Source organism: Silurus meridionalis, chromosome 7 (genome assembly GCF_014805685.1).
Source record: "Silurus meridionalis isolate SWU-2019-XX chromosome 7, ASM1480568v1, whole genome shotgun sequence".
NCBI lineage: Eukaryota > Metazoa > Chordata > Actinopteri > Siluriformes > Siluridae > Silurus > Silurus meridionalis.
In genome coordinates, this window is record NC_060890.1 from 26,618,156 (window position 1) to 26,645,500 (window position 27,345).

General features: G+C 37.1%; 2 protein-coding genes across 5 annotated transcripts in view; one reads left to right on the top strand and one right to left on the bottom strand.

The window, feature by feature from the left end:
- The window catches only part of LOC124388465 (cadherin-related family member 1-like), a 41,102-nt gene extending 14,005 nt beyond the window's left edge, over positions 1 to 27,097 (bottom strand). Inside the window, exons 1-7 of one of the 2 annotated variants that reach the window (XM_046853105.1) lie at positions 26,963 to 27,097; positions 14,382 to 14,384; positions 12,665 to 12,742; positions 2,447 to 2,592; positions 1,334 to 1,384; positions 971 to 1,060; positions 696 to 782 (exon numbers count right to left, since the gene is read on the bottom strand). In XM_046853105.1, the coding sequence (XP_046709061.1) occupies positions 696 to 782; positions 971 to 1,060; positions 1,334 to 1,384; positions 2,447 to 2,592; positions 12,665 to 12,742; positions 14,382 to 14,384; positions 26,963 to 27,086 (579 nt within the window). In that variant the 5' untranslated portion in view covers positions 27,087 to 27,097. The remainder of the gene's footprint in view (positions 1 to 695; positions 783 to 970; positions 1,061 to 1,333; positions 1,385 to 2,446; positions 2,593 to 12,664; positions 12,743 to 14,381; positions 14,385 to 26,962) is intronic. The other variant, XM_046853107.1, reaches the window with a different exon arrangement.
- Positions 5,527 to 12,613, top strand: LOC124388478. Of its 3 annotated transcripts, none has more exons than XM_046853143.1 (6): positions 5,527 to 5,641; positions 6,348 to 6,460; positions 9,020 to 9,224; positions 9,319 to 10,359; positions 10,738 to 10,906; positions 11,258 to 12,004. In XM_046853143.1, exons 4-6 carry the CDS (start codon positions 9,480 to 9,482, stop codon positions 11,388 to 11,390), a joined length of 1,182 nt encoding a protein of 393 aa, XP_046709099.1. In that variant the 5' UTR covers positions 5,527 to 5,641; positions 6,348 to 6,460; positions 9,020 to 9,224; positions 9,319 to 9,479; the 3' UTR covers positions 11,391 to 12,004. The 3 variants fall into 3 exon arrangements, with proteins under 3 accessions (XP_046709099.1, XP_046709098.1, XP_046709100.1); XM_046853144.1 differs by lacking the exon at positions 5,527 to 5,641 and adding an exon at positions 12,433 to 12,613 and having other exon boundaries at positions 5,695 to 6,460; positions 11,258 to 11,391; XM_046853142.1 differs by lacking the exons at positions 9,020 to 9,224; positions 9,319 to 10,359; positions 10,738 to 10,906; positions 11,258 to 12,004 and having other exon boundaries at positions 6,348 to 8,729.
- Positions 27,098 to 27,345: the final 248 nt, after the last annotated feature.

Sequence of the window (27,345 nt, forward strand, 5' to 3'; positions counted from 1 at the left end):
ATGCAGAGTGAATGATGTGTGACCTCCTGATGATGTCCAAAAACAGTACGAGTGTATTAATATAAACCTGCTGTTATAAAGAATTAATCAACAAGAACTTAGTGATAAAAAGAGTAAAAAATAAAGGATTTGAACAGATTTTATGGGGTTTGATGTTCAGGGTTTTATACAGACAATAAATATCACTGTATTGGCAAAAGTTTTGGGACGCCTAAACACTTTTTCCACACAGATGTGGTTCTTCCTCCAATATGTTCCCAAAATTGTATCGGACATCTTTTACTTGAAGAGACACAAAACCTGTTCCAGCATGACTTTTGTGCAGAAAGCCAGCTCCATGAAGATCTGCTTTCCATGGGTTGAAAGATTTCCTGCTACAGATCTCTAACCTAAACCTATTGAACATGAATGAATGTGAACACTGACTGCACCCCAGACCCCCTCACCTTCTCACCTACATCAGTACCTGACTTTACTATCACCCCTGTAGCTGAATAAATCTCCACAAAATCTAGTGGAACATCTTCCCAGAAGAGTGGAGCTCATTATAACAGCGAATGAGGACTAAATATGGAAATGGATATTGTTCAAAAGGCACAAAATCTTGTATTAAGGCGTCCACAAACATGTGGCTCTATAATGTATAGTATTATTAAAAATAAAAAAGTAGTGTAATTAATAATGAATTTTCTCACCTGTAGGAAATATGTGACGCTTCCTCCTGATCCCAGGTCTTTATCCACAGCTCGAACTTTAAAAATGCTGCGTCCAGCCGCAGTGTCCTTCAACATCACACCAATTAGAAACAGCAACAAAGTCCACGTTTCATCATTTTATTACTATTAAAGTCCACTTCAAAACTTTTAGCTACTATTAGCTAGCCCCGCCCCCTTTACTTTCACAGTGTTCATATTAAAAATAAACAGACAAATCATATGAAAGCGTATTCGTATGGAATGATGCTTCTGACCTCAGGGACGTTAGCGATGTAGGGCAGGTTGAGAAACTCGGGCTTTTCATCATTAGCATCTGAGACGAACACGTGCACTTTCTCTACCACCTGAGCAAATAAATACAACCTGACCTTCATTACACTGGGAAGTAACATCAGCACTAGTGCCTTCAGCATGCATGACGCTACACCTACTTCACAACTAAAATGTACCAATTTAAATGTCCCACCTTAAAAAGTTACCCGTTTAACATTACAATATTATAGAAGACTAAAATATTATGTAAAGACATTAAAGTCTATCAATTCAATTTCACAATGATAAAAAATTATCCACATCTGGCACAAGAGAGAAATGCAACATCTGTCAAGCAGTGTTACCTTGTTCCTTCCATCAGTGATGCTGACCAACACCACAATTTCATCTTCAGCCTGCATATGAAAACAAAATCATCATAACCACATACACACTGGAGAATAGAACATCTTGAGTGTAGAACATGTGGGATTATAGGAGTATGAGGTGGTATTAAAACATCTCAAAACTAGTTTTACAACACACCAACAGATGGCAGCACAAAGCTGCACGCACAGTCACAATGAGCACCGAACTTAATAAGTCAGTGTGCCAAAAGACAACCTGATGATCCTTGTTTGGATCATGGGGACACCCATGGGGACACCATTTGGTGTACATGGGGACACGTGCGACTGGTGCTGTTCTGACTCACGTGCGTTCCCACATCTGCGATTTCATTAAAGAGAGCAAATTAGAACAAAGAGCAAACGTGAAATTCTGCGTGAAACCCGGCAAATTTGCCACATAAACGTTCCACGTGACATCCGAGATGTTTTTTAGCAGCACGCCCTACAAGAGCAGAAGAACATCACTGGAAGATGACGAGCAAACGGGAAGACCTTCAACGAGCTCAACCCCTAAAAATGTTGAAACCATTCAGCAACTCGTGCATGATGATCATCGTAGAACAATCTGCAACATTGCTGCCGTTGTCGACGTGTCATATGGAACAGTCCTGAGCTCATCCCCTGGGAGCCTGCCAAGAAGACCGTCATCGTGCCGTGGACCTCGACCTTCATGTCGAGGATCATTACTGTGATGAAACTCAAGTGTAGGTGTACGATCATGAGTTCTGCACAGTGGAAGAGTCCATCATCTCCATGACTGAAAAGGCGAGGCAGGTCCACAGACCGAGTGCGTGTTCATCTTCTTTTCCCACATCCACAACATTGTGCATCGAGAATTTGTCCTCAGGTGCCAATATCAAGTTCCACTGCCAGGTTTCAATGCGTCTGAGGGAGGACATCCGGCGAACGAGATCGGATCTGTGGCGCACAAGTCTCGAAACGTTTTATACCACCTTATAATATACGTGTTGTGGTACAGTACTTGCTGGAGTATAGTTCATTTTGGGTGTATAATGTGGGAGTATAGTTTATGTTGGAATATAGTTTAGGTGTTAGTGTAGGTGTCACCTCTCGGTCCAGTTCCTGGATCAGAGTAACTCGTCCTGATTTGGACTCGACCATGAAGTATTCTTTAGATCCGTTCTCAAAGCTGATATCATACCTAACCTCATCTCCCTCTGGGTCTGTCCCATTCAGAGTGAACACCTGAGATCCTAAACACACACACACACGGAAAGAAAACAACACTCTTACACTCAGTACACACACATATGCCGGTGTTTGTGGTGAATAAACTAATCAACACCTTACTTTCCATCTGCACTTTATCAGTGTGTCAGCTGGAGACTGGATTCAGCAACAGAGAGCGAACACACACACACACACACACACACACTTCTTGTGGGATGGACGCTGCTGATTAGCGTTTAGTGTGAAAGACACTCTGTGCTGTCAGACCGCAGTAAAGATCTGAGCTGAAAGACGTACAGTGTTTAGGCTAATTTCTTACATGCTAACTAGAACTGGTGTTTCCAATCAGTATTAGTGAGATTTATTCAGATTACATTTCATTAGATTTCACAGAATGAAAAATCCTTTAAAGAGCAGATGATGGTAATCAGAGTACCGGAGAACATACTGTACTGGTGATATTTAGTGGATTGGTGAAAAAAAACAGACGTTTTCTCATTTTATTGAAAATAATCCCAAACTATCGTTTTACTGAAATTTTCCAAAATAATAAAGAGAAATTCAGCTTATTTTAATGCTTCTCATTTACAATGCATTCATTTATTTATTTATTTTTTCAAATAGAAAAAAATAGAAATTATTTGTTTAAAAACTGTATTTTATTTTATTTATGCAGTAAAATATTTCAGATATTATACATTAAAATTTTTTTGCCATCTTACTTTTGGATTTGATCGACCATCAGCACTAAATTTATTAGATGCTTCATCCAGCATTCCGGCTTTACTCCATAAAGTTCATATGGATCACTGTGTGTTTTCAAAAGCAACAAAAGAAACACAGGAACTAGGAGGCTCTAACATGTCCTCTTCTTACAGTGTTAGTCAGTGCAGTATAGCTTAAACAGTCATTGCGAGACAATCATGCCCCGCCCTGCCCCACTATGCAAATTTCTTCATAATAATAAAAGTGTCAGTAAAATTCCATTTGAATTCCAGTTTAGGAGTTAAATTTAATTAGATTTTTTTTGGAGGAGCTGTTCAGTAAAAGGTGCTGAAATGCAGAACTGATCATGCAATCTGTGGTCCTGAACCCATTGTAGCAAACTGTTGATATTAACTACAGTCCAAATCCAGTCTCAAAGTTCTTGCTTAACAACTTCATGGATCTTTTGAAAAATGGTTGTTTGATTAAAGATATCATGCACAGGTCAGTGTAGGTTGTGTTCATTAGTTTTTTTTTATTGTAATTGAAAAACTAAATGTGAAAGTCTTATGATGCCTTCATAATGATCAGGTATTTTCCTTCCATTAACCAAAACTGTGGAATTCCCTCCCCATTGAGATTAGACAGGATTTTAATGTTTTTAAATCTGCTCTTAAAACTCACTTTGTTTGTTATGTGTCTGTAATGTTATTATTATTATTATTATTATTATTATTATTATTATTATTATTATCATTATCATCATTATTATTATTATTATTATTATTATTATTATTATTATTATTATTATAAAAAGACTCATTCATTTTCCTTAAAAAATAAAAAAAAACCACAAAACCAAATATGATCAGTGCCAAAAAGTGCACAATATTTCCAATGTAACATCCAATCCTTACCTGGAGGTCAAAGGGAAAGGGGGGACAGTTTGGGGTACAGCAGGGTAGGGTAAACCACGGCTTTTCTGCAGTGAGCATGTAAAGATTTTGTCTTAAACAGTTTTAGAAGAGGACGTGTGGGACTCCCATTTTCTGTCCCTTTCTAGTGCTTTATAAAAGCATGTGATGATCCACATGAACTTCTCGGAGTGAAGCCAGAATGCTGTATGAAGTCACTAATAGGTTTTGTGCTTCAGTCGATCCTGCTTTCAATATTACATCAACAAAGGAATGAAAACATTGTAATTCACATAAAAAACCCTGAATGAGCGCAACACGGTCGTGAGAGCTTCTGTTACTTAGTATTTATTCAACATTTTACAACTAAAAATTTTCTTACGTTTTTATTTGTAGCTGGTAAACTTTAACATTTTTGACAAAACAATTTCTCTTATCTCTCACACTGTAAAAAATGTCCGTAGTTTTAACGGTAAAAAACTGTAAAGTAGCAACAGGAAAAAAATGTAAATTATGAGATGTGACATTACCGTTGAATTAACAGTTAAATACTGTTAATGTAAATACAAGAAAACCTTGTTAATTTTACATTCTTACTTTGTAAAAACCGCATTAAAAACCAATTAAAACAACAGTAAAGTACACTAAAACAATAAAATAAATGCCAGTAGATTAAAGGTGAATGATTGTAAAGCAGCAAAGGTAAAAAAACTGTAAACTATAAAATATAAAATTACCGTGGAATGAACAGTTAAATACTATTAATGTAAATACAAGAAAATATGATATTTTTGCATTATTTATTTGTTAAAACCTCATTAAAATTAAAATATCATGCTATTAAAGTTAAAATCCCTTAAAACAACAATAAAGTACCCAAAAATAAATTTAGCTATTTAGCTAATTACTGTTTGCCTCAGATGCATATTGCCAATTTGTGTACCTCTATGAAAATAAAATATTAGAAACTGACAATACATGACCGTTTGGTTTTCAATGACGCCTATTCAGAGTATAGTGTTATTGAGCTCTCTCTCTCTCTCTCTCTCTCTCTCTCTCTATATATATATATATATATATATATATATATATATATATATATATATATATATATATATGTGTGTGTGTGTGTGTGTGTGTGTGTGTGTGTACATATTTTAATTTTTAATTTTTATAATTACATTTTTTAATTATAAAAAAAATTGTTTTGATTTTTCAGTGGCTCAATAGGATGTACAATACGTGCAATTACGTTGCATAATAAAAATAAACCATATATTTAATAAGCATTTTGTGTTTTAAAGTCATTGGCTAATGGCGTCCAATCACAGCAGTCATGACGTTGCATTTTGAGATTTTCAACTGGCGGTGTTTCTCTGAAACAGAAATAGGGAGCAACGTGCAAACCGCGACAACCTTCTGACTTTATAATTTTCTTCACGAAGTCTGTCAGGTAAACACAACTCATTCTCAAACTTTCATTTCAGCTACAGCCCTTGAGGGGGTAAAGTGTTATTTTCTTATCTTTAGCGTCATATCTCACATGACGTGAACTTCTTGGCTGTATTGATGGTAAAGTTTTATCTTTTTTAATATACAGTCATTCATTCAAGCCATTAGAAATGAACGAATTCGCTCTGAGTACTTCGATTTAAAATGATTGTGACGCAGTTTAGCAGTGTGCGGTTTTAACTATGGTGAAGTGAACATGTTTACACGATATCTCGCCTCGATTATCACTTAAGTTCACGACGAGTGAGATTTAAATACATTAAAATGTACACTTGCTGTTTTTGTAGTTTAACGGTGCAAAGTCTGAGGGAATATGTTCTGCACTGCAGACTGCATCGCAACGAACCTCGCGCCATTTTCAAATGTGTCGCTAGTGACTGCAAACAGTCGTTTTCTAAATACGTAACATTTAAGAGCCATTTTTATCGGCGCCATAACAGCTCTACTGCTGCTGTGACTGCACATGCAGTGGTAGATACGAATTTGATTTGTAGTGTTTCACTATGTAGTTATCAGTGCCAGGATGTGGCTAGTCTTGTTGCTCACTTAAAGAACCATATTAAGGAAGGTCGTGTAGTTTACTGTCCAGTAAGAGGGTGCAAAAGTGTTTTTCACATCATGTCCTCTTTTACTTCTCATATGTCTAGGAAGCACAGGAACTGTTCAGTTAACAGCATTACAGATTCACATCGGCCTTCTGCATCAGAGACACTGTCAGTGACATCAGAGCAGTGTCCTGCTGACCTGCATTCAAATACAGGTGAGTCTGAAGTAAGTGAAATGGGCTCATTTCAAAATTTTGATGATTTGTATTTAAGAAATGTGAGCCTATTTTATATGAAATTACAAGGACAGTTTCTTCTTCCAGCTTCTACAATACAAAATATTGTAGATGAGATGCAAAATATTCATGAATTGGGACAGACATATACTTTTAGTAAGCTACATTCACTTTTGCAGAATTTGTCATTACCTAATGAGACTATTTCTCAAATATTTGCTACTGTGAAGGAATCAGACTTGTTTTCTGTGTGTCATAAAGGACCAATGCGAACAGAGTATTCAAGGAGTCAGACCTTTAAAAAAGTGTTTAAATACGTTGAACCAAAAAGAATACTTTTAGGTAGAGATGAGAATCGGACAGAGCAATTTGCATACTATGTACCTGTGAAAGACTCATTGACGTGTCTGCTGAATTCAGATTTTGGGAGGAAGTTGCACCTGCCTGAAAAAAACCTTGCTGATGTACTTTGTGATTGCTCAGATGGCCAAATACTGAAGTGCAGGAATTTCTCTCAAGACATCCCAAACCTCCAGCTACTGCTCTATCAGGATGCTTTTGAGGTGGTTAACCCTTTAGGGTCTGCACGAAAAAAACACAAAATTTTGGCTGTATACCTTTCTCTTGACAATTTGCCAGTTCATCTCAGGTCAAACACAGAACATGTGCAGTTGGTTATGCTGTGCAGAGAAAAAGACTTTAAAGACTTTGGCCATGAAAGTGTTTTCTCAGAGCTAGTAACAGACCTGAAAGACGTTGAGGAAAATGGAATTGCTTTGTCAGATCAATCTAGCATAAAAGGCACACTTTACTGCATTTCAGGAGACAATTTGGGATCCCACTGCATTGGTGGATTCACTGAAAATTTTAGTCAGTCAAGCTATTTTTGCAGGTACTGTCTAATTACTAAAGAAGAATTTCAGGGTGTTGACCCAAATTTTTGTGGTCCACTGCGCACTGTTGAAAACTACAGTGCTGTTGTTAACCAATTACAGACCGAAAATGAAACAGTTAAAGGCATTAAGTTTGATTCAGTTTTCAACTCTTTGAAGAACTTTAAAGTTTGCCAACCTGGCTTGCCACCATGCCTTGGTCACGACATTTTTGAAGGCGTGTTTTCTTACGATGTTGCTCTTTACATCAAATATTTTGTTAAAAATAAGTGGTTCACGTACCCAATTCTTAACCGTCGAATCAGGCAGTTCAAATACAATGGTTCTGATGCATTCACAAAACCTTGTGAGTTAAATTCTCATGGAGCTAAGCTAGCTGGTCAGGCCATTCAAAATTAGAATTTCTTACGTCTTCTACCTGTAATACTTGGTAATAGAGTTGTGGATCCTGCAGATGAGGTTTGGCAATTAACTCTTCAACTAAAGGACATTGTTGATCTGATTTGCGCTCAGAAGATTTCAGTGTCACAGGTTGCATATTTGGATGTTCTCATCCAAGAATACCTGGAGTCTAGAAAAGCAGCCTTTCCAGAAGTGAATCTAAAACCAAAACATCACTACCTTCGACACTATCCAGGTCTGATACTCAAATTTGGTCCATTGATCCGATTATGGACAATGAGATTTGAAAGTAAACACAGTTACTTCAAAAGATGTACCAGACATCTCAAGAATTTTAAAAATGTGTGTCGCACCCTTTCTGAAAGGCATCAGTTGTTTAAGGCCTATTTGGCATCTGGATCTTGTCCCCCATTCTTACAACTGAAAGATAGTTCTCCGTTTTATTCTGAGCTTTACAGTGAAACTGTCAAAGATGCAGTCAGTCCATTCAGATTTAGTGAAACACAAACAAGGGTTTCTTCAGAAATACAGTATAAAGAAACTGTGTTCAAAAAGGGCCAACTGTTTGTCATTAGTAATGAGGAGACAGTGGACTTTGGTGAAATTATGCTCATGTTCATCACAGAGGAGCATGTTGATTTGCTGACCAGGGTGTTCATAGCAGATTTTCTTCCTGACTATCATTTGTATTCCCTAAGAAACACCAGTGAAAGGGTTCAGTGTCTGAACATTGACCACTTGCCTGATTATTACCCACTGTCATCTTACATTTTGCAAGGTTGTAGGGTAGTTCCACTGAAACACAGCATAGTGTCTCATTAGATCAATGGAAGCTTGCATAGTTGTAACACTGGATTGTATTGATAAAACTAAACTAGTTTTAAACTAAAATAGTGCAATTCAAACCGATATTTTTGCATCATATTTTACTTTCTGTTGTTTGCACAGCTCAACACACCTAACGTATGAAATTTCTGATACAGTTTTGACATCAATCTGTTACAAGTTTCTTTCTTCTATTGAACATAAAAGAAAACAATTTAAAAAAATGTATATCAGAATGTAAAAAAAACGTAGTCTTTGGTTATATTTTCTTTTTATTGGAAAATATATTTTATGTTCAAAGGAAAAAAGATACTCATACAGGTTTGAATTGAAACAGTTTAATTGTGCTCAAATGGGCCAATTATACCTTTTAATTAATTTTAGAGTCACCAATTTGAATTTTTTTTCTCTTTTTTAGTCATGAATGAATTGGAGCAAAGCTGTGTAACCACTGCAATTGCTGAGATTCTCAAAGATATTTCATCTTCGGTGCTACAGTCAGTGGTGGAGACACTGGAGAGTATCTTCACCTGAAGATTTCCGATATGTTCAGGAAGCAGAACTCTTGCCCGTATTACGACCCATTCAGGCACGAAAACTTGTGTCTGCCTGGAGCCAGATCAGTAAGTACATTTAATTTTTATGATTAAATATAAAAATGTAAAAGTTTTCTTAAATTGGTTTCATAAGTGATCATTTTTACCTTTGTCCTCTTAGAAGAAAGTTCAGATAGCTTGCTAAGTTCTAGAGACAGCTGCAGTGGCACACAGTCTTCTTCATGCTCATCACCATCCCCAACATTTGGCAAGGCTTCCACGATTGCTTCTGACTGGGCTGACAATTTTAAAATACCATGGGAGAAGTTGCCAGAAGCATTGATGCAATGTTTAGAAAGGCAGAAAAGACCAACCCCAAGATTGCGACGAGATATGGTGAAAATTGTCGTGTCCGAAATGATGAAGATATGCAAGTCTCCAAGTAAGCAAAACTCTACAGCTATTGCCAAAAAGATGGTGGTCAAATACCCTGCATCCTTGCAGGATGTTATTGATGGTGATATAGTTGGTGCAGGATATCACTCACTACTTAAGCAGATCCAGAATCGTACAGAAAATGTGAAAATTCGAAAATGCAGCAGAACAGAAGACTCTGACACAGAGGAGATTCCTGCTGAAAGAAAGGCAATGGTTCAAGACACTTATGGCTGTGTAAATTGGAATGTAAAATGTATGCCATTGAATGAGACCAAAGAGAGCCAGCTGGAAAAACAAGAAATTATGAAGATGAAGTCTAAAGAAACAAATTTTGATTTGGAAGAAGTTAGCAACCTCCTGAAAGCAACATACTACACACAGCGCAGAGACATAAACAATGGAGCAAGCATACACCAGCTTTGTGAGAACTGGCCATTTCTATTTCAAGAGGTTGGTATGTGTACACACTTCAAGCAGCTAACTGGAATTGATCTGAAGGAGATGTTTCTTAAAAGCTTGGATAAAAAAGGACAGCGGCTCCTGAACTTTCTTAAAACAGTTGGTGCAGAAAAGAAACCAAAAGTTCTGCAGACTGCTGCAAAACTAGATGTTTTGAGGTGTCAACCTGAAGGATGCAGTGAGGATTTAAAAGATGTGGTGCTTCTTCTGCTTGCCTACTTCGATGAAAAGGAAGAAGTGATGTTTCATTATGTGGAAGAGTCTTGCCTTGTGGAAGATGTGGATGTAGACAACTTACCAGCAACACCCTGCATCATTGTCTGTGGTGAGTTTGAATTAATAAAATTGTTTTTTACAATTTAAAGGATAGTTCAATGTTATAATTCTGTAATTTACTCAAATTAAATTTGTTCAAAACCTGTATAGATTTTTGTTCTGCCATTGTTTTGAAGAAGGCTTCTAACCGAACAGTTGTGGGCGGATATTGACTATATTAAGCAAAATACTGTGGTAATCAGTGGCGCCCCAAAACTGTGTGGTTACAAACATTCTACAAATTTTCTTTCTCTGTGTTTAGAAAGAAAAAAAATGTATACAGGTTTTGTTTTACTTTGCTGGTGAGTAAAAAATGACATTAATTACTCATTATCATGTCATTCCAAGGCAAGACCAAAGGCATTTAATTGTTTGTTTTTGTCTGTAGGCACTTCATGCTACACATCAAAGCTTTTCATGCTGAGCATCGACCAAAAGATTTCAACTCCGCACATTTCTACATTCGTCACAGCAATTTGCATGATGTTTAGCAGTTACTATTGTTTTAACATTCATTACCCTTTGGAACTTGGTTCTACTCTGGAATTCATACAAAGGTAGGCATTAAACTATTTTTAACATGTAATTGCACTTCACAGTAATTTCTCATTTGTTAACGTAAGGTAATGTGTTCACTAAAATTAACTAACAATGGGAAAACATTTGTAACAGTTCTTTGTACATTGTTTCAGTTAGAAAAATAAAGTTGTTCATTGTTTGCTCATGTTAGATATTTTAATCATTAGTGAACTAGTGAATTAGTGAAGATTTGTACTGTTAACTTAATATGTACTTGTACTATATTAGTTCATGTACAAAAAAGTTTTTTTTTTTAGTGAAGTAATTTGGTGAGCTTTTCTATCTGTATTTTTGATCAACAAAATGAGTGATTACATTCTCTTTTGTAGGTGCTTCTTCAGCATAAATCCAGAGAAGGGAACCAAAGTTGAGTCAAGAAAAAACAAAAAACAGCTTCCAGTGAATCCCAGAGTCCTTACACTCATAGCAGACCTTGTTGATCACGAATGGAGAACAGACTAAGGTTGGACAAAAACTTATTTGACAGATGTGTGAGGATAACGTTGGCAGTGACGATGCTTTTCAAATTTATACTGGAAGATGCTTTGAATGTTGAAAATGACTTGAGAATGTTAAAAAAAATGTGTGAGCTGTCTCTTAGAAATGTATATTTTACCAATATACTACTTTGTTCTTATGGTATGTTTGTTACTATACCAGTAATTATTTAAGTAGTGAGTACTTAAAATGTCACTTTTGCATTAATCGCGACAAACTTTTTTCTCTTTGTATTTCCTTGATTAACCTTTTGTTTGTATACTGTATTGTAATTATGGTATGTTTTTTACTATACCAGTAATTATTTGAGCAATGATACTTAAAATGTCACTTTTGCATTAATAATTGAATGTCGCTATAATCGCAAAAATAACTTTTTTTTCTCCTTGTATTTCCTTGATTAACCACATGCCATTAAGAGTATAGAATACTGCCTTCTGGTAAAGACTGTAATCATTTAAAATGTTTATTCTGGAATACATTTTCCTGCTGTTTTAAGGAAAAGAAAATAGTTGTTATTGTATATGTTTGTGGTATTAAAATAAAAGGTATATTTTGCTATATATTGCTTTCCTTACCAGTTCTGGGTGTTATTGAATAATTTATCAACTTAAATTTTGTCAGTAATCTACCGTACAAAATACATTAATTTTTTTCTGTTTACAGTACACTTAAAGGTGAAATGTAAAATTTACGGTAAAAAACTGGCAGCTGTGGTTGCCAGAAATCTACCGTAGAAAATACAGTCAAAATGTTTTTCTGTTTACAGTACACTTAAAAGTAAACTGTAAAATTTACGGTAAAAAACTGGCAGCTGTGGTTGCCAGAAATCTACCGTAAAAAATACAGTCAATATTTTATTTGTACCGTAAATTAATAAAATTTCGACTGTAATTTGTATTTTAACCACAGCTGCCAGTTTTTTACCGTAAATTTTACGGGATTTTTTTTACAGTGCAGGTTACATATCTCTACAGATCCTCATGCAGCTGTTCTGATCTTGCAGGTTCGTGAAGATGAAACGAGGTGTCATGTAGCTCACGCTGATACGAGACGTGTGAACGAGACGTGAGAAAGTGGCTTTACACGGATTAGCAAGGGATTCAGCCTCGTTATAACCCACATACATGACTGGCATGACAGTAACGCAATAGCATTCGGCTAATCTTAGTGTACATTAATAAAGAGATACCGTTTGTGTATCCGTGAGTGTGTTTGGTGAACAAACGCATCCTCACCTACTGGTGTGTCCTCAGAGATGCTGAACAGCACCATGTTCCTATTGTCGTGGAAATACGGTGCAAAATCCAACAGTCCTGAAAAAGATCAAAGATATATTTTCAGATTTATGACAGTGATGAGTGTAAAAACATCACCTGAACCATCACATGTTCCTTATAGTGCCGTGAATTGAGTTAACGCCCATCATCGCTAGATTTCCCAATACTTATCGAACTCACATGTACTACACACAATTATTGAACCTTTTCTGGATCCTGATTGGTCAGAAAGTGTTGATTAATTTTCTGCAAAAATTCCTCATTAACTCTTAAAATTCTGTAAAGCTGCTTTGAGGCAGTCTGTGGTGAAAAGCGCTATAGTAATCAATTTGACTCATCTAGTCACAAATACCAATATATTATAATATTATAATATTTTTTAGCTATAAAACCATATTGATCTTATTTTAATAAATAAAATATGACACAAGAGCAGATTGTGTAAGATGATTAGGATTGTTTTAAGATTTTTTTTTTTTAGTTAATACATTATTATTACATTGTTATTGTACCTGTAAATTGAGATTAATTACATCAGAGACGTCATTTGAAGCCTTGTATCTTTTAAGACTTTATTGTAGCTGGAATAACTTGGTGTAAAGTTGCCCAGCAATAAAACATGCTTAATAATCACACTTGGGACTTGTTCATTAGTGGTATTCTTTTTAAACACTTGTTTTATGTTGACAACGCATTTATTTACAACCTTATAACAAAGGAAAAGAGTCTGCAGTTTGAAGTCACCACTTCATCTTTTTCTTCTTCTTTCGGCTGCTCTCATTAGGGGGCGCCACAGAGCATGATCCGTCTCCATACCCCCTTGTCCTCTACATCTGCCTCTTTCACACCAACTATCTGCATGTCTTTCCTCACCACATCCATAAACCTCCTCCTTGGTCTTCCTCTTTTCCTCCTTCCTGGTGGCTCCATCCTCAGCATTCTTCTACTGATATACCCCATGTCCCTCCTCTGCACATGTCCAAACCATCTCAATCTCACCCTTTTCAACTCGTCTTCAAAATGTCCTACATGCGCTGTCCCTCTAATAAACTAATTTCTAATCCTGTCCATCGTCATCACTCCCAACGAACATCTCAACATCTTCAGCTCTGCTACCTCCAGCTCCACTTCCAGCTACACTTTTTACTCAAAGTGTAGTGAAAAAAAACAGGCATGGAGGACAAACTGCAGGTGAAATAATGCTTGTGAGTAAAAATATTTTAGTCAGTATGTCAATTAATATAGTAATATTAGTGTGTGTGTGTGTGTTTGGTCCAGTCACACAAGAAGCTCTACATGTTATTCACAAACAAATAACCTACTTAGAGTTTCACTAATCTGACCTTCATTTCACCTTCATAATAATAATAATTATAATAATTATAATAATTATAATAATATTAGTATGTTTGCAGACTCATAATGTTTTAAAGTACAGATCTACAACCATCTAGAATTCTAACCTTAACACACACACACACACACACACACACACACACACACGGTCTGCATTTAAGTGATGTTTAACCAGTCAGTGTAAAATAAAATAAATAAAATAAAATAAATTTAATAAAATATAATTAAAATCAAAATAAATAAATCAATAAATCAATATAAAATGAAATAAAATAAAATAAAATCTGTGTAAAACTGAGAGACAGAAATCATGACTCACGTGCTACATGAGGCATTCAGCATGGGTGGAGATGAAACAAACACACACACACACACACACACACACACACATCAGAAAGTATTTCTGTAAGTGTTGAACTACGCATACAGTGTAGAATTAACAACATAATATAGAAATAAACACGCAGTTTAGAATTAAACGAATACTGTAGCATTAACCACGCAGTACAGAATAAACACTTACAATGATTCACATCGTATAGACCTAACCTTCCAGTGCACAATAAACCACATAGTGCAATTATCCACACAGTGTAGAATTAACCACATAATATAGACATAAACACGCAGTGTAGAATTGACCAAATAGTGTAGAATTAACCCCACCGTGTAGAATTTAACTCAGTGTAGAATTAACACTTACAATTATCCACACACTAGATTTAACCACACAGTTTAGAATTTACCACACAGTGTAGAATGAACAAACAGTGTAGAATTATCACTTACAACTATACACACAGTGTAGAATGAATACTTATAATTATCCACACAATGTAGATGTCAGGGCACGGACCACGAGCCGGAAGCGGGAGTAGCTCTATCATCAACAGTCATGCGGGTTTGGTCCGTAAAGCGGGAATAATTCACGGAACAGTGATAGTCCACGGAAGAGAGATAAACGACGGAACGTAAAGGATCCACGGAACGGAGATGATCCATGGAGCGGGGAGGAGATGGTCCATGGAGCGGAGTGGAGATAATCCACGGAGCGGAGTGGAGATGAGTGGAGACGGAGCGACGCCCTCTGCTTTAAAGCACAACGTCACCCTTAGAGGGGCCTTGAGGCACGGCGTTGCCTTCGGAGGAGTCTTGAAGTGCAATGGCGCCCCTGGAGAACCTTGGGACTATGTCACCTCTAGAGAGGTCTTGGTCTATGTCGTCACCTTCAGAGAGACATGGAGGCAAGATGCCGCCGTCAGAGGGACTTGGAGGCGAGACGTTACCTTCAGGGGGACTTAGAGGCCAGACATTGCCTTCAGAAGGACTTGAAGGCAAGACGTTGCCTGCTGAGGAGTTTCGGGGCGAGACGTCGCCTTCAGGGGGACTGGGAGGCGAGACGTCGCCTTCAGAGGAGCTCGGGGGCGAGAAGTCACCTTCAAAGGAATTTGGGGGCGAGACGTCGCCTTCAGAGGGACTTGGAGGCCAGACATCGCCTACAGAAGGACTTGAAGGCAAGACGTTGCCTTCTGAGGAGTTTGGGGCGAGACATCGCCTTCAGGGGGACTGGGAGGCGAGACGTCGCCTTCAGAGGAGCTCGGGGGCGAGAAGTCACCTTCAAAGTAATTTGGGGGCGAGACGTCGCCTTCAGGGGAACTGGGAGGCGAGACGTTGCCTTCAGAAGGACTTGAAGGCGAGACGTTGCCTTCTGAGGAGTTTGGGGCGAGACATTGCCTTCAGGGGGACTGGGAGGCAAGACTTCGCCTTCAGAGGAGCTTGCGGGCGAGACGTCGCCTTCAGAGGAGCTTGGAGGCGAGATTGAAGCTGGAGCGCACTCAGCAGAACACTGAAGCGGAGCGGAACGCTCGGAGGAACTCTGGAGCGGGGCAGAGCACTCCAAGGAACTCTGGAGCGGGGCAGAGCACTCGGAGGAACTCTGGAGCAGAGTGGAGCGCTCGGAGGAACTCTGGAGCAGAGTGATGTGCTTGGAGGAACACTGGAGCAAAGCCCTCTCAGAATTGAGGGGGCTGTAGTGGAGAGCCGCTGTAACCATCCCAAACATCCGCGTGAAAAGCCTGATGAAATTGGCGCAATCGCCTCCATTCGCGCTCCACATCTTACTGGCCTGAGAGAGAGCGTCCCCAGACAGGAAAGAGATGAAAAACCTGATCTTGGCTCGTTTGGTGGGGAATTGGGATGATTGTGCTCCAATGAACTTGCAGGTGCTTAACAGGAAGCCACTCCATTCGGCCGCATCGCCAGAGAAACGAGCCGGGAATTCCATCGGGCTCTCTGAGGTGCGCAGAATGATTTCTCCTCTTCTTGTTTCAGTTGGTTCTTCTGTCAGGGCGGACCACGAGCCAGAAGCGGAAGTTGCTCTATCATGCCGTTAGAGAGAGTAACAAACCGTCAACGGGTTTGGTCCATAATGCGGGGATAATTCACGGAACAGAGATAGTCCACAGAAGGGAGATAATCCACGGAATGGAGATGAGCCATGGAGCGGAGCAGACATGATCCACAGAGCGGAGACAGTCCCTGGAGGGACCAGCGGCTGGCAGTCGGAGATCCACAAGATCCGTAGCATGACCTTTAGGAACCGACAGCCTGTGACTCTGGAACTGCCATTTATAAAGGCAAGTCCATAACGAGGACCAGGTGGGTGTTTGTCATTAAAACCGGGAGCGGCAGAGATAGCGGCAGCATGACAGCCACCGAGGGGGGAGTGGCAGGTGGAAACCTGACAGTAGAATTACCCACACAGTGTAGAATTATTACTTATAATTAACCACACAGTGTAAAATTAATACTTATAATTAACCACACGGTGTAGAATTAACCACACCTTGTAGAATTACCCACACAGTGTAGAATTAATACTTATAATTAACAACAAAGTGTAGAATTAATACTTATAATTAACCACACAGTGTAGATTTAACCACACAGTGTAGAATTAACCACACAGTGTAGATGTAACCACACAGTGTAAAATTAACCACATTGTGTAGAATTAACTACACAGTATAGAATTAACCACACAGTATAGATTTAACCACACATTGGAGAATTAATACTCATAATTAATGACACAGTGTAAACTAAATCACACAGTGTAGAATTAATACTTATAATAGATGACACAGTGTAGAATTAACCACACAGTGTAGAAGTAATACTTATAAATAACCACACAGTGTAGAATTAACACACAGTGTAGAATAAACACAGTGTAGAATTAAACACAGTGTAGAATTAACAGTGCAAAATAAACACACAGCGTAGAATAAACCACACAGCGTAGAATAAACCACACAGCGTAGAATAAATGCACAGCGTAGAATAAACGCACAGCGTAGAATAAACCACACAGTGTAGAATAAACGCACAGCGTAGAATAAACCACACAGCGTAGAATAAACACACAGCCTAGAATAAACACACAGCGTAGAATTAAACACAGAGTGTAGAATTAAACACACAGTGTAGAATAAACACACAGTGTAGAATAAACCAAATAATGTAGAATTAACCACACAGTGTAGAATAAACCACACAGTGTAGAATAAACCACACAGTGTAGAATAAACACAGCGTAGAATAAACCTAATAATGTAGAATTATCCACACAGTGTAAAATAAACCACACAGTGTATAATTAACCACACAGATGGTAGAATTTACACAGTATAGAATTAACCACACAGAGTGTAGAATAAACAAAATTATGTAGAACAACACAGGTTAGAATTAACCACACAGTGTAGCGTTAACCCCACAGTGTAGCATTAACCACACAGTGTAGAATTAACCACACAGAGTGAAATAAACACACAGTGTAGAATAAACACAGTGTAGAATAAACACACAGTGCAGAATTAAGCACACAGTGTAGAATTAAGCACACAGAGTGTAGAATTTACACAGTATAGAATTAACCACACAGAGTGTAGAAAAAAACAAAATTATGTAGGACAACACACGTTAGAATTAACCACACAGTGTAGAATTAACCACACAGTGTAGATTTAACCACACAGTGTAGAATAAACACGGTGTAGAATTAAACACCCAGTGTAGAATTAAACACCCAGTGTAGAATAAACACAGTGTAGAATAAACACAGTGTAGAATTAAACACACAGTGTAGAATTAAACACACAGTGTAGAATTAAACACACAGTGTAGAATTAAACACAGTGTGGAATTAAATACACAGTGTAGAATAAACACAGTGTGGAATTAAACACAGTGTGGAATTAAACATACAGTGTAGAATAAACACAGTGTGGAATTAAACACACCGTGTAGAATAAACACAGTGTAGAATAAACACAGTGTAGAATAAACACACAGTGTAGAATAAACACAGTGTAGAATAAACACACAGTGTAAAATAAACACAGTGTCGAATTAAACACACAGTGTAGAATAAACACAGTGTAAAATAAACACAGTGTAGAATAAACACACAGTGTAGAATAAACACAGTGTGGAATTAAACATACAGGGTGGAATTAAACATACAGTGTAGAATAAACACCATGTGAAATTAAACACACCGTGTAGAATAAACACAGTGTGGAATTAAACATACAGTGTAGAATAAACACAGTGTAGAATAAACACACAGTGTAAAATAAACACAGTGTCGAATTAAACATACAGTGTAGAATTAAACACACAGTGTAGAATAAACACACAGTGTAGAATAAACACAGTGTAGAATTAAACACACAGTGTAGAATTAACCACACTAACCACACAGTGTAGAATAAAACACACAGTGTAGAATAAACACATTGTAGAATTAAACACACAGTGTAGAATTAACACAGTGTAAAATAAACACAGTGTAGAATAAACACACAGTGTAGAATAAACACAGTGTAGAATTAAACACACAGTGTAGAATTAAACACAGTGTGGAATTAAACACACAGTGTAGAATTAAACACAGTGTAGAATAAACACACAGTGTAGAATAAACACAGTGTAGAATTAAACACACAGTGTAGAATTAACCACACTAACCACACAGTGTAGAATAAAACACACAGTGTAGAATAAACACATTGTAGAATTAAACACACAGTGTAGAATTAACACAGTGTAAAATAAACACAGTGTAGAATAAACACACAGGGTAGAATAAACACAGTGTAGAATTAAACACACAGTGTAGAATTAACCCCACAGTGTAGAATTAAACACACAGTGTAGAATTAAACACACAGTGTAGAATAAACACACAGTGTAGAATAAACACAGTGTAGAATTAAACACACAGTGTAGAATTAACCACACTAACCACACAGTGTAGAATAAACACAGTGTAGAATTAAACACACAGTGTAGAATTAACACAGTGTAAAATAAACACAGTGTAGAATAAACACAGTGTAGATTTAAACACACAGTGTAGAATTAAACACAGTGTGGAATTAAACACCGTGTGGAATTAAACATACAGTGTAGAATAAACACAGTGTGGAATTAAACACACCGTGTAGAATAAACACAGTGTGGAATTAAACATACAGTGTAGAAAAAACACACAGTGTAAAATAAACACAGTGTCGAATTAAACATACAGTGTAGAATTAAACAAACAGTGTAGAATAAACACAGTGTCAAATTAAACATACAGTATAGAATAAACACACAGTGTAGAATAAACACAGTGTGAAATTAAACATACAGTGTAGAATTAAACACAGTGTAGAATTAAACACAGTGTAGAATTAAACACACCGTGTAGAATTAAACAAACAGTGTAGAATTAAACACACAGTGTAGAATAAAACACACAGTGTAGAATAAAACACACAGTGTAGAATTAAACACAGTGTAGAATAAAACACACAGTGTAGAATTAAACACACAGTGTAGAATTAAACACACAGTGTAGAATTAAACACACAGTGTAGAATAAAACACACAGTGTAGAATTAAACACACAGTGTAGAATTAAACACACAGTGTAGAATTAAACAGTGTAGAATTAAACACACAGTGTAGAATAAAACACACAGTGTAGAATAAAACACACAGTGTAGATTTAAACACAGTGTAGAATAAACACACAGTGTAGAATTAAACACAGTGTGGAATTAAACATACAGTGTAGAATAAACACAGTGTAGAATTAAACACAGTGTGGAATTAAACATACAGTGTGAAATAAACACAGTGTAAAATAAACACAGTGTAAAATAAACACAGTGTAAAATAAACACAGTGTAGAATAAACACAGTGTGGAATTAAACATACAGTGTAAAATAAACACAGTGTAAAATAAACACAGTGTAGAATAAACAGTGTGGAATTAAACATACAGTGTAAAATAAACACAGTGTAAAATAAACACAGTGTAAAATAAACACAGTGTAGAATAAACTCAGAATGTAAAATGGATCTCTGTGTTTTGGACTCTGGCATGTCTGGAGCTCACAGAGATCATCACACTGCTGTTATTTCTTCTACACAGCCCAGAATTAATTTATTGTTTACTAACTAAATACATTTGTATTAAACTCTATCAGGACACACACACACACACACACATACTGGTTTTTATGTATTAGGTGGACTTTGCCTGGTAAACAAGTTGTACCATGGTTTAAAGGTACCCACCCTTCCCCTTGTGCTACAGTGATGCTACAAATGTCAAAAAATCTAATCAGCTCTGAGGAAAACAAATTTCACTTCAGAATTACTTTACACAAATTTAAACAATTTATATAAAGACCTGACATTATGGTTGTATATGAGGACCTGCTCGGAATGTCCCGCCTTCTGACAAAAATAGTGTTTGTAAGGACATACGGGCTTTATCAGGACATTGGTTTTAACAATACACAAACAAGACATCACACAGTATTGAAGGGACAGGCATGTTTTATTGGCCCTCTGACACACACAAACACAGACTTGACAGCATGGTGCACTATCAAGACATCAGTGACTTAAAAGAACAAGTCCTTTCCTTGTAGTTTTCGGGACTTCTTTTTAGAGTTTTTTAGTCTCTGCAAAATATTCATAAACAAACTAACCAAAAAACCCATTATAAATGAAATTTGATAACCAAGATGTTTAGATATTTGAATGTTTAGTGCATAGTGAAATCTCCAAAATGCTCAGTGTTATATAAAGCTTGCAGAGAGCTAGATATACAAATGAATTACATAAAGACACTTAAACCAATTTAAAATGAGGAAAATTGTAAAGCTAATTACAATCCTAATAAATCCCACCCACGATCAGCTGCCATAATAAAGAGCTAGTGTTATTCAATCACTAGTCATAACGTTATAAGATCATAACGTTATGCCTGGTGTGTACATTTCTTGATGGGAACTCCAAAGCTTTTTCTACGTCGCTCTGGGAATGGGAGTTTGCTATTGCCATAAATGTAGATGGGACATCGAAGAACTCAATTGTATCAATGAGTGTATGCAAACATAACCACAGACAGTAAGTGAAAGAGGTATGATGGCAGAGGTTTGTTTAGGACTATAAATAGCAAATAAATGTGAATAATGTTACCTTTTGTAATATAAATTCTTATTGCTAATTAATATATTGAAAAAAGTGTCCTGAAAAATCCTGAAAAATCATAACCTAAAAAAATGCAACGCAAACCATTTTCCTCTTCTGGTGTCCGATTGCTTCACATCCCTGTAAAAAAGAAATCATCATTGAGTACATTAGCAGTGTGGACTGACATATTATGGCGCATATTAAACATGGTTAGAACAGGTTAGAAAACCTACTGATCTGTGCTGGTGTCTTCAGGAAGCATCCAAATTGCAGCATCAGCCCCACTCTCAGAGTCACTTCCATCACTAGCATCAATGTTGAGTTTATCTTAAAAGCAGATGCAAAATTAATACTACTGTATGTTTCGTTTGTAACTAAAAGCTCATCGATTTGAATAATCATAACATTAAAGATTTTCACCAATTTATCTTGATGCCTTAATACTAGCCTAATTCTACACAGGACATATCAAGGACTCAATTTTACAATTTAAATGCATACCTTTAATTTCAAAGCTGAGGTGATAAAATAACAAGGTTTTTGTATATTCTACTGAACAGTAATATGATATACAAATTATCAATATAAACCTTTGTCATATTTTCTTTTGTTCAAGAACTGTTTTTGTTATTGTAAGATACTGTTCAGTACATATTTAAAAACATAACCAAAACAAATACTCAGTTTATAATTATTTAACAGAATTTCTTATGACAAAAATAATGTCTATCAGGCAACCTTACTTTTTTGTCTTTTCACAAAGTTCTTTTGAATCCTGTTTCTTAGGCTTAGATTGGCCCTTTACAATGGTAATCTAAAATAGACAAAACTAAATGCTTTTATATGGACCTGTCCAGGGATATTTTAATGGCTATTACCTCCCTTTAGGCTGGACACAAACCAATTAGATTCTCAAAGCATTTTTGATTTTAAACATACATTTAGCTTCACTAACGTTTCAAATTTACGTCGCATTCCACTGACTATCTGATGTACAGACAGCAGTAAAATATTGGAGTTATTCCAAAAATCAGACAATGTAAGCCTGGCTGTAGCATCTTCTTAACCAGGTTAACACATTTGGACTATCATTTGGACATAATTAACAATATATAAATATTTTTTTACTTTTCATAATCTTTTGGCTCTCTATTAATTTGCACCCATATAATTGACACCCAGCAATATAATAATACGCATGATGCATTAACTATAATCTATTTGGGTCACTTTTGTTCTCATGATATACAATCACCCAGGTCACATCTGCTATGTGGTGCTTCTGTAACAAACCCTTACCTCTGAGGGATAAGGAAGTACAATAGTCAGTAAGTCTACATCTATAAGATGCAAATTTGAAAGAAATTAATTTAATAAAGTTTATGGTGCTCATACAATAACTTTATAAAGTGAAGTCCCTCGAGACCAGGTTTCTGTCAGACACTATACACACAGCTGATGATGTACATTGACTATCACATTACTACAAGGTACAACAAATCTGCTATGTGGCGCTTCTGTAACAAACCCTTACCTCTGAGGGATAAGGAAGTACAATAGTCAGTAAGTCTACATCTATAAGATGCAAATTTAAGAGAAATTAATTTAATAAAGTTAATGGTGCTCATAAAATAACTTTATAAAGTGAAGTCCCTCGAGACCAGGTTTCTGTCAGACACTATACACACAGCTGCTTATGTACATTGACAACGTCCCCATATACCCAGTGTACTGCTAAACCATGTCTGTTCCATATACACTCAGATAAACACTAAACATGTACATCACTAAAGCCCTGATATACCATGTATTTGTCAAACACACGGACACACTAATACTCCTTTGGTAGAGGACTCTTACATGATGGTCTATGCATGTCCTTATTAGACACAGTGTTCTCATAAAACAGGTCTCAGCCATACACACTACATACACACAGACTAACTCAATCCTAACCCCAGCACCTAAAACTGCACACAAAATCTCAGTCATTTTGATCTCAAGACATGGTTCACAGATAGTGTTCACCCATCCAGTCAATCTCTCCCAGTGACTAAGAGAGACAATACGTACTGATAAAAACATACTAAAACAATGCAAAGTACCTGCAACATTTTGGGAATAAATAATCAGAATATGATTTTTATAAATTACCTTTTCTCACTCTTCTCCTGGATCAGCAGCCTCCAACTCATCTACTGCAGTAACCTCTAATGTTTTCAGCTACATTCTAAAAACAGAAACAAGAAATCTTTCTCACATTTGTTATAAACATTAAGTAGCCCTAGAATGTATTTGATACTTAAGTCACATTTTAATGCAATTAATTTTACTGCATTAGCAACCATATCAAACCAAGACATTAATTTCAAAAGATACATAAAACTAAGTTTTACACAAAACATTTAATTTAAAACAGATTGGTATGTTTAGAAATATTTAAAAAAAGCATTTGGATCACCAGCAATTGTATTATTAACAATCGCAAACAAGGTCTTAGTATTTAGTCCGACATACTAGGTTTTGCAGAACTGCTAGTTCTACAAATGACTATGCATAAAACTGTTTCTGTGAAAATTCCAGTAGTTTCCACCAAGATTGAATCAACAAATATTCCTTTTATTTTTATTAGAGCAACAACAATCTGCCACTTCCTTTACTATTGCATTTTACAGATACTCTATAAGGTCTATGTCAGGCTTTTGGGGTGATTTTAAGTGCACTGTATATACAGTACATTAGCAAAGCACACTGTATATATGGTATATTATTTACACCCAGCAAGAACATTGCTGCCTTAACTATACTATAATATTTGGGTCACTTTTGTTCTCATGATATACAATCACCCAGGTCACATCTGCTATTTGGTGCTTCTGTAACAAACCCTTACCTCTGAGGGATAAGGAAGTACAATAGTCAGTAAGTCTACATCTATAAGATGCAAATTTAAGAGAAATTAATTTAATAAAGTTAATGGTGCTCATACAATAACTTTATAAAGTGAAGTCCCTCGAGACCAGGTTTCTGTCAGACACTATACACACAGCTGCTTATGTACATTGACTATCACATTACAACAACGTCCCCATATACCCAGTGTACTGCTAAACCATGTCTGTTACATACACACGCCAATAAACACAAAACACATGTAAATCACTAAAGCCCTGATATACAATGAAACAGGTCTCAGGCATACACAGTACATACAGATTTATAAGATATAATAAGAGCTCAATATAATTTCACAACTGTAAAAAAATATATATTACCTGTTTACTGTGTTCGATGATTGCCAGAGTGTCTGCTGTTGCGAGGTTAAAGAGGTCTCCCTCATCAAAAGGGACTGAACTGAATACTACACACCCTGAATAAGAAAAAATGAAATATTAATCCAGTCGTGAACTTCACACCAGTTTTATCCTAATGCCCTGTCTGTTAATGAAAGCAGTCTAGGTCAAAAGGAACATAGGATGGCATGTGTGAATGGACCCTTACCTTTATCTGAATTTATATATTTCCAGGTTTGTCTTTCCCAGCAGATGTGTAATACTCCGTCTCCTGCTTTGGATGTTCTTTTCTTCTTCTGCGCTTCATCTCAGCCATGTTAAAATGATGCCGTTCTTCCCCACAGAAATGAGTGTTTATTTAAACTAAAACCTTAAATTGTTAATATAAGTGGTGTTTATGTAAAACATGTCCAGTGATAGAGCATGGGACAATGCTGAGGAGAGCTGGGATTTAAACTCTCCATCACACTGACACTCAAAGATATCAGACTTCTGATGTGTTCATTCTGCTTTACTTCTGACTACAGTATTACTGAGTTATGAGTGAAGAGTATCAGGGGTTATTTACACCCTCACAGTGATACAGCAGTGTTTACACACTGTACCATCATCTCTATCTCACACTCAGACCCTCACCACCGCTCCAAACTCAGCCATGTAACTCCCGCGCCGCACGCACTCAGCTGTTTCCGGTCGCACGCGCTAACCGGAAGTGATGTTCTAGTGACATTAAATAGCATACAGCCTTATAATAAACAAAATAATAACAATTAAAAGCAGTTCTGAGTAGTTTGTAAGCAGTCCGGGTGCTGTGTGTACAACAGCTCACCTTACAACACTGCACGCGCTAACCGGAAGTGATGTTCTAGCGACATTAAATAGCATACAGCCTTATAATAAATAAAATAATTAAAAGCAGTTCTCAGTAGTTTATAAGCAGTCCGGGTGCTGTATGCCCAGCAGCTCACCTTACAACACTGCACGCGCTCTGTGGCCGGAGCGAACGCGTTTAAAGAGCGCGAGGATGCGCGGCTATCAGCTAGCGGCTATCAGCACTGACTATTATTAGCTAACATACAGACATTTCCCCTTCATTTTAATTCGGCCAAACGCACTAAACCCAAATTTATACAGTGCGCATTCGGTACAAGATTTATCAGTAATTAGTTATTCAACTCAGGTTTTAAAACTAACCATTGATAATGTTGCTAACTAGCCAGCTTTAATTTATGCATTAAGGCTAAATTCACCCCAATCTCCAGATTCCAATGAAATATTTCTTACAACATTAATTTACAACAAGGAACCGAGCTCTTGGAATATATCAATAGTCTACTCATTAAGTTTATGAACTTTATAATCATACCTGGCTTTTAAAGGGCTGGATAATGGCTGTTCAATGTGTTGGCAAACCGAGTCTAATGAAACTCCGCCTTAAAAGGAACACGTAGGATAATTGACGTAGGTCTCAGCCAATCACAGAACGAAAAATGGCAATCAGCGCTAGCCAATCAGAAGGCTCAAATTTTCACACATGTGTGAACGGATTGCAGTACCGGCTCCGGGCTACAGGGCGCACTACGAAATTCAAAGTTACACTGTGTTAAGTCAGTTTCGGTGTTTGTGGTATAAATGGACATGGACTGAAATTTTGAATTTCAGCTCCTCTAGTATAGATATATATAGCCACAGTGCGGGAATTATGAGGACACCTGTCCTGTCCCCATAATCCCAAATGTCCCCATAATGTCGGTACGTAATCAGGTCAAATGTCCACATAAACCACAAAAACCAACACACACACACACACACACACACACACACACACACACAGACACAGACACACAGACACAGACACAAACACACAGACACACATTGTGAGAGCTGCAGGTTTTAACTCTACACACTGAGGGATTTTCTCTGCACGATTAAAGGATTAACGTCGCACTCAGTTCCACACAGCGACCATTTCAGACTGTAAAATAGTTTATAAAGTGTGTGTGCGAGTGTGTGAGTGTGTGTGTGTGTGTGTATGTGTGAGTGTGTGCGTGTGTGTGTACTCACCCGGAGTGCTGTTCAGTACGAGGAAGACGAGGACGCACAGACGATGTGTGTGTGGACTCTTCATCCCGAGACTGTGTCTGTGTGTGTGTGTGTGTGTGTGTGTGTGTGTGTGTGTGAGGATCATACAGAGATACAGCGAGATTCTGGAGGCGTCTTCAATCCAGACGAGGCACACACACACACAAACACACTAATCTGCTGACGTCTCATCCTTCCACTCTGGGACTCTTCACACTCTGTGTGTGTGTTTGTGTGTGTATAATATATATACAGCCAGATCCATAAGTATATGGACACTAAGGTGGTTCTTGTACTTGTTCCTCTCTTCCTCTGTGGATATTAAACACTCCAGATGTGAAAGACGTTCATGCGAAAGAAGTGCT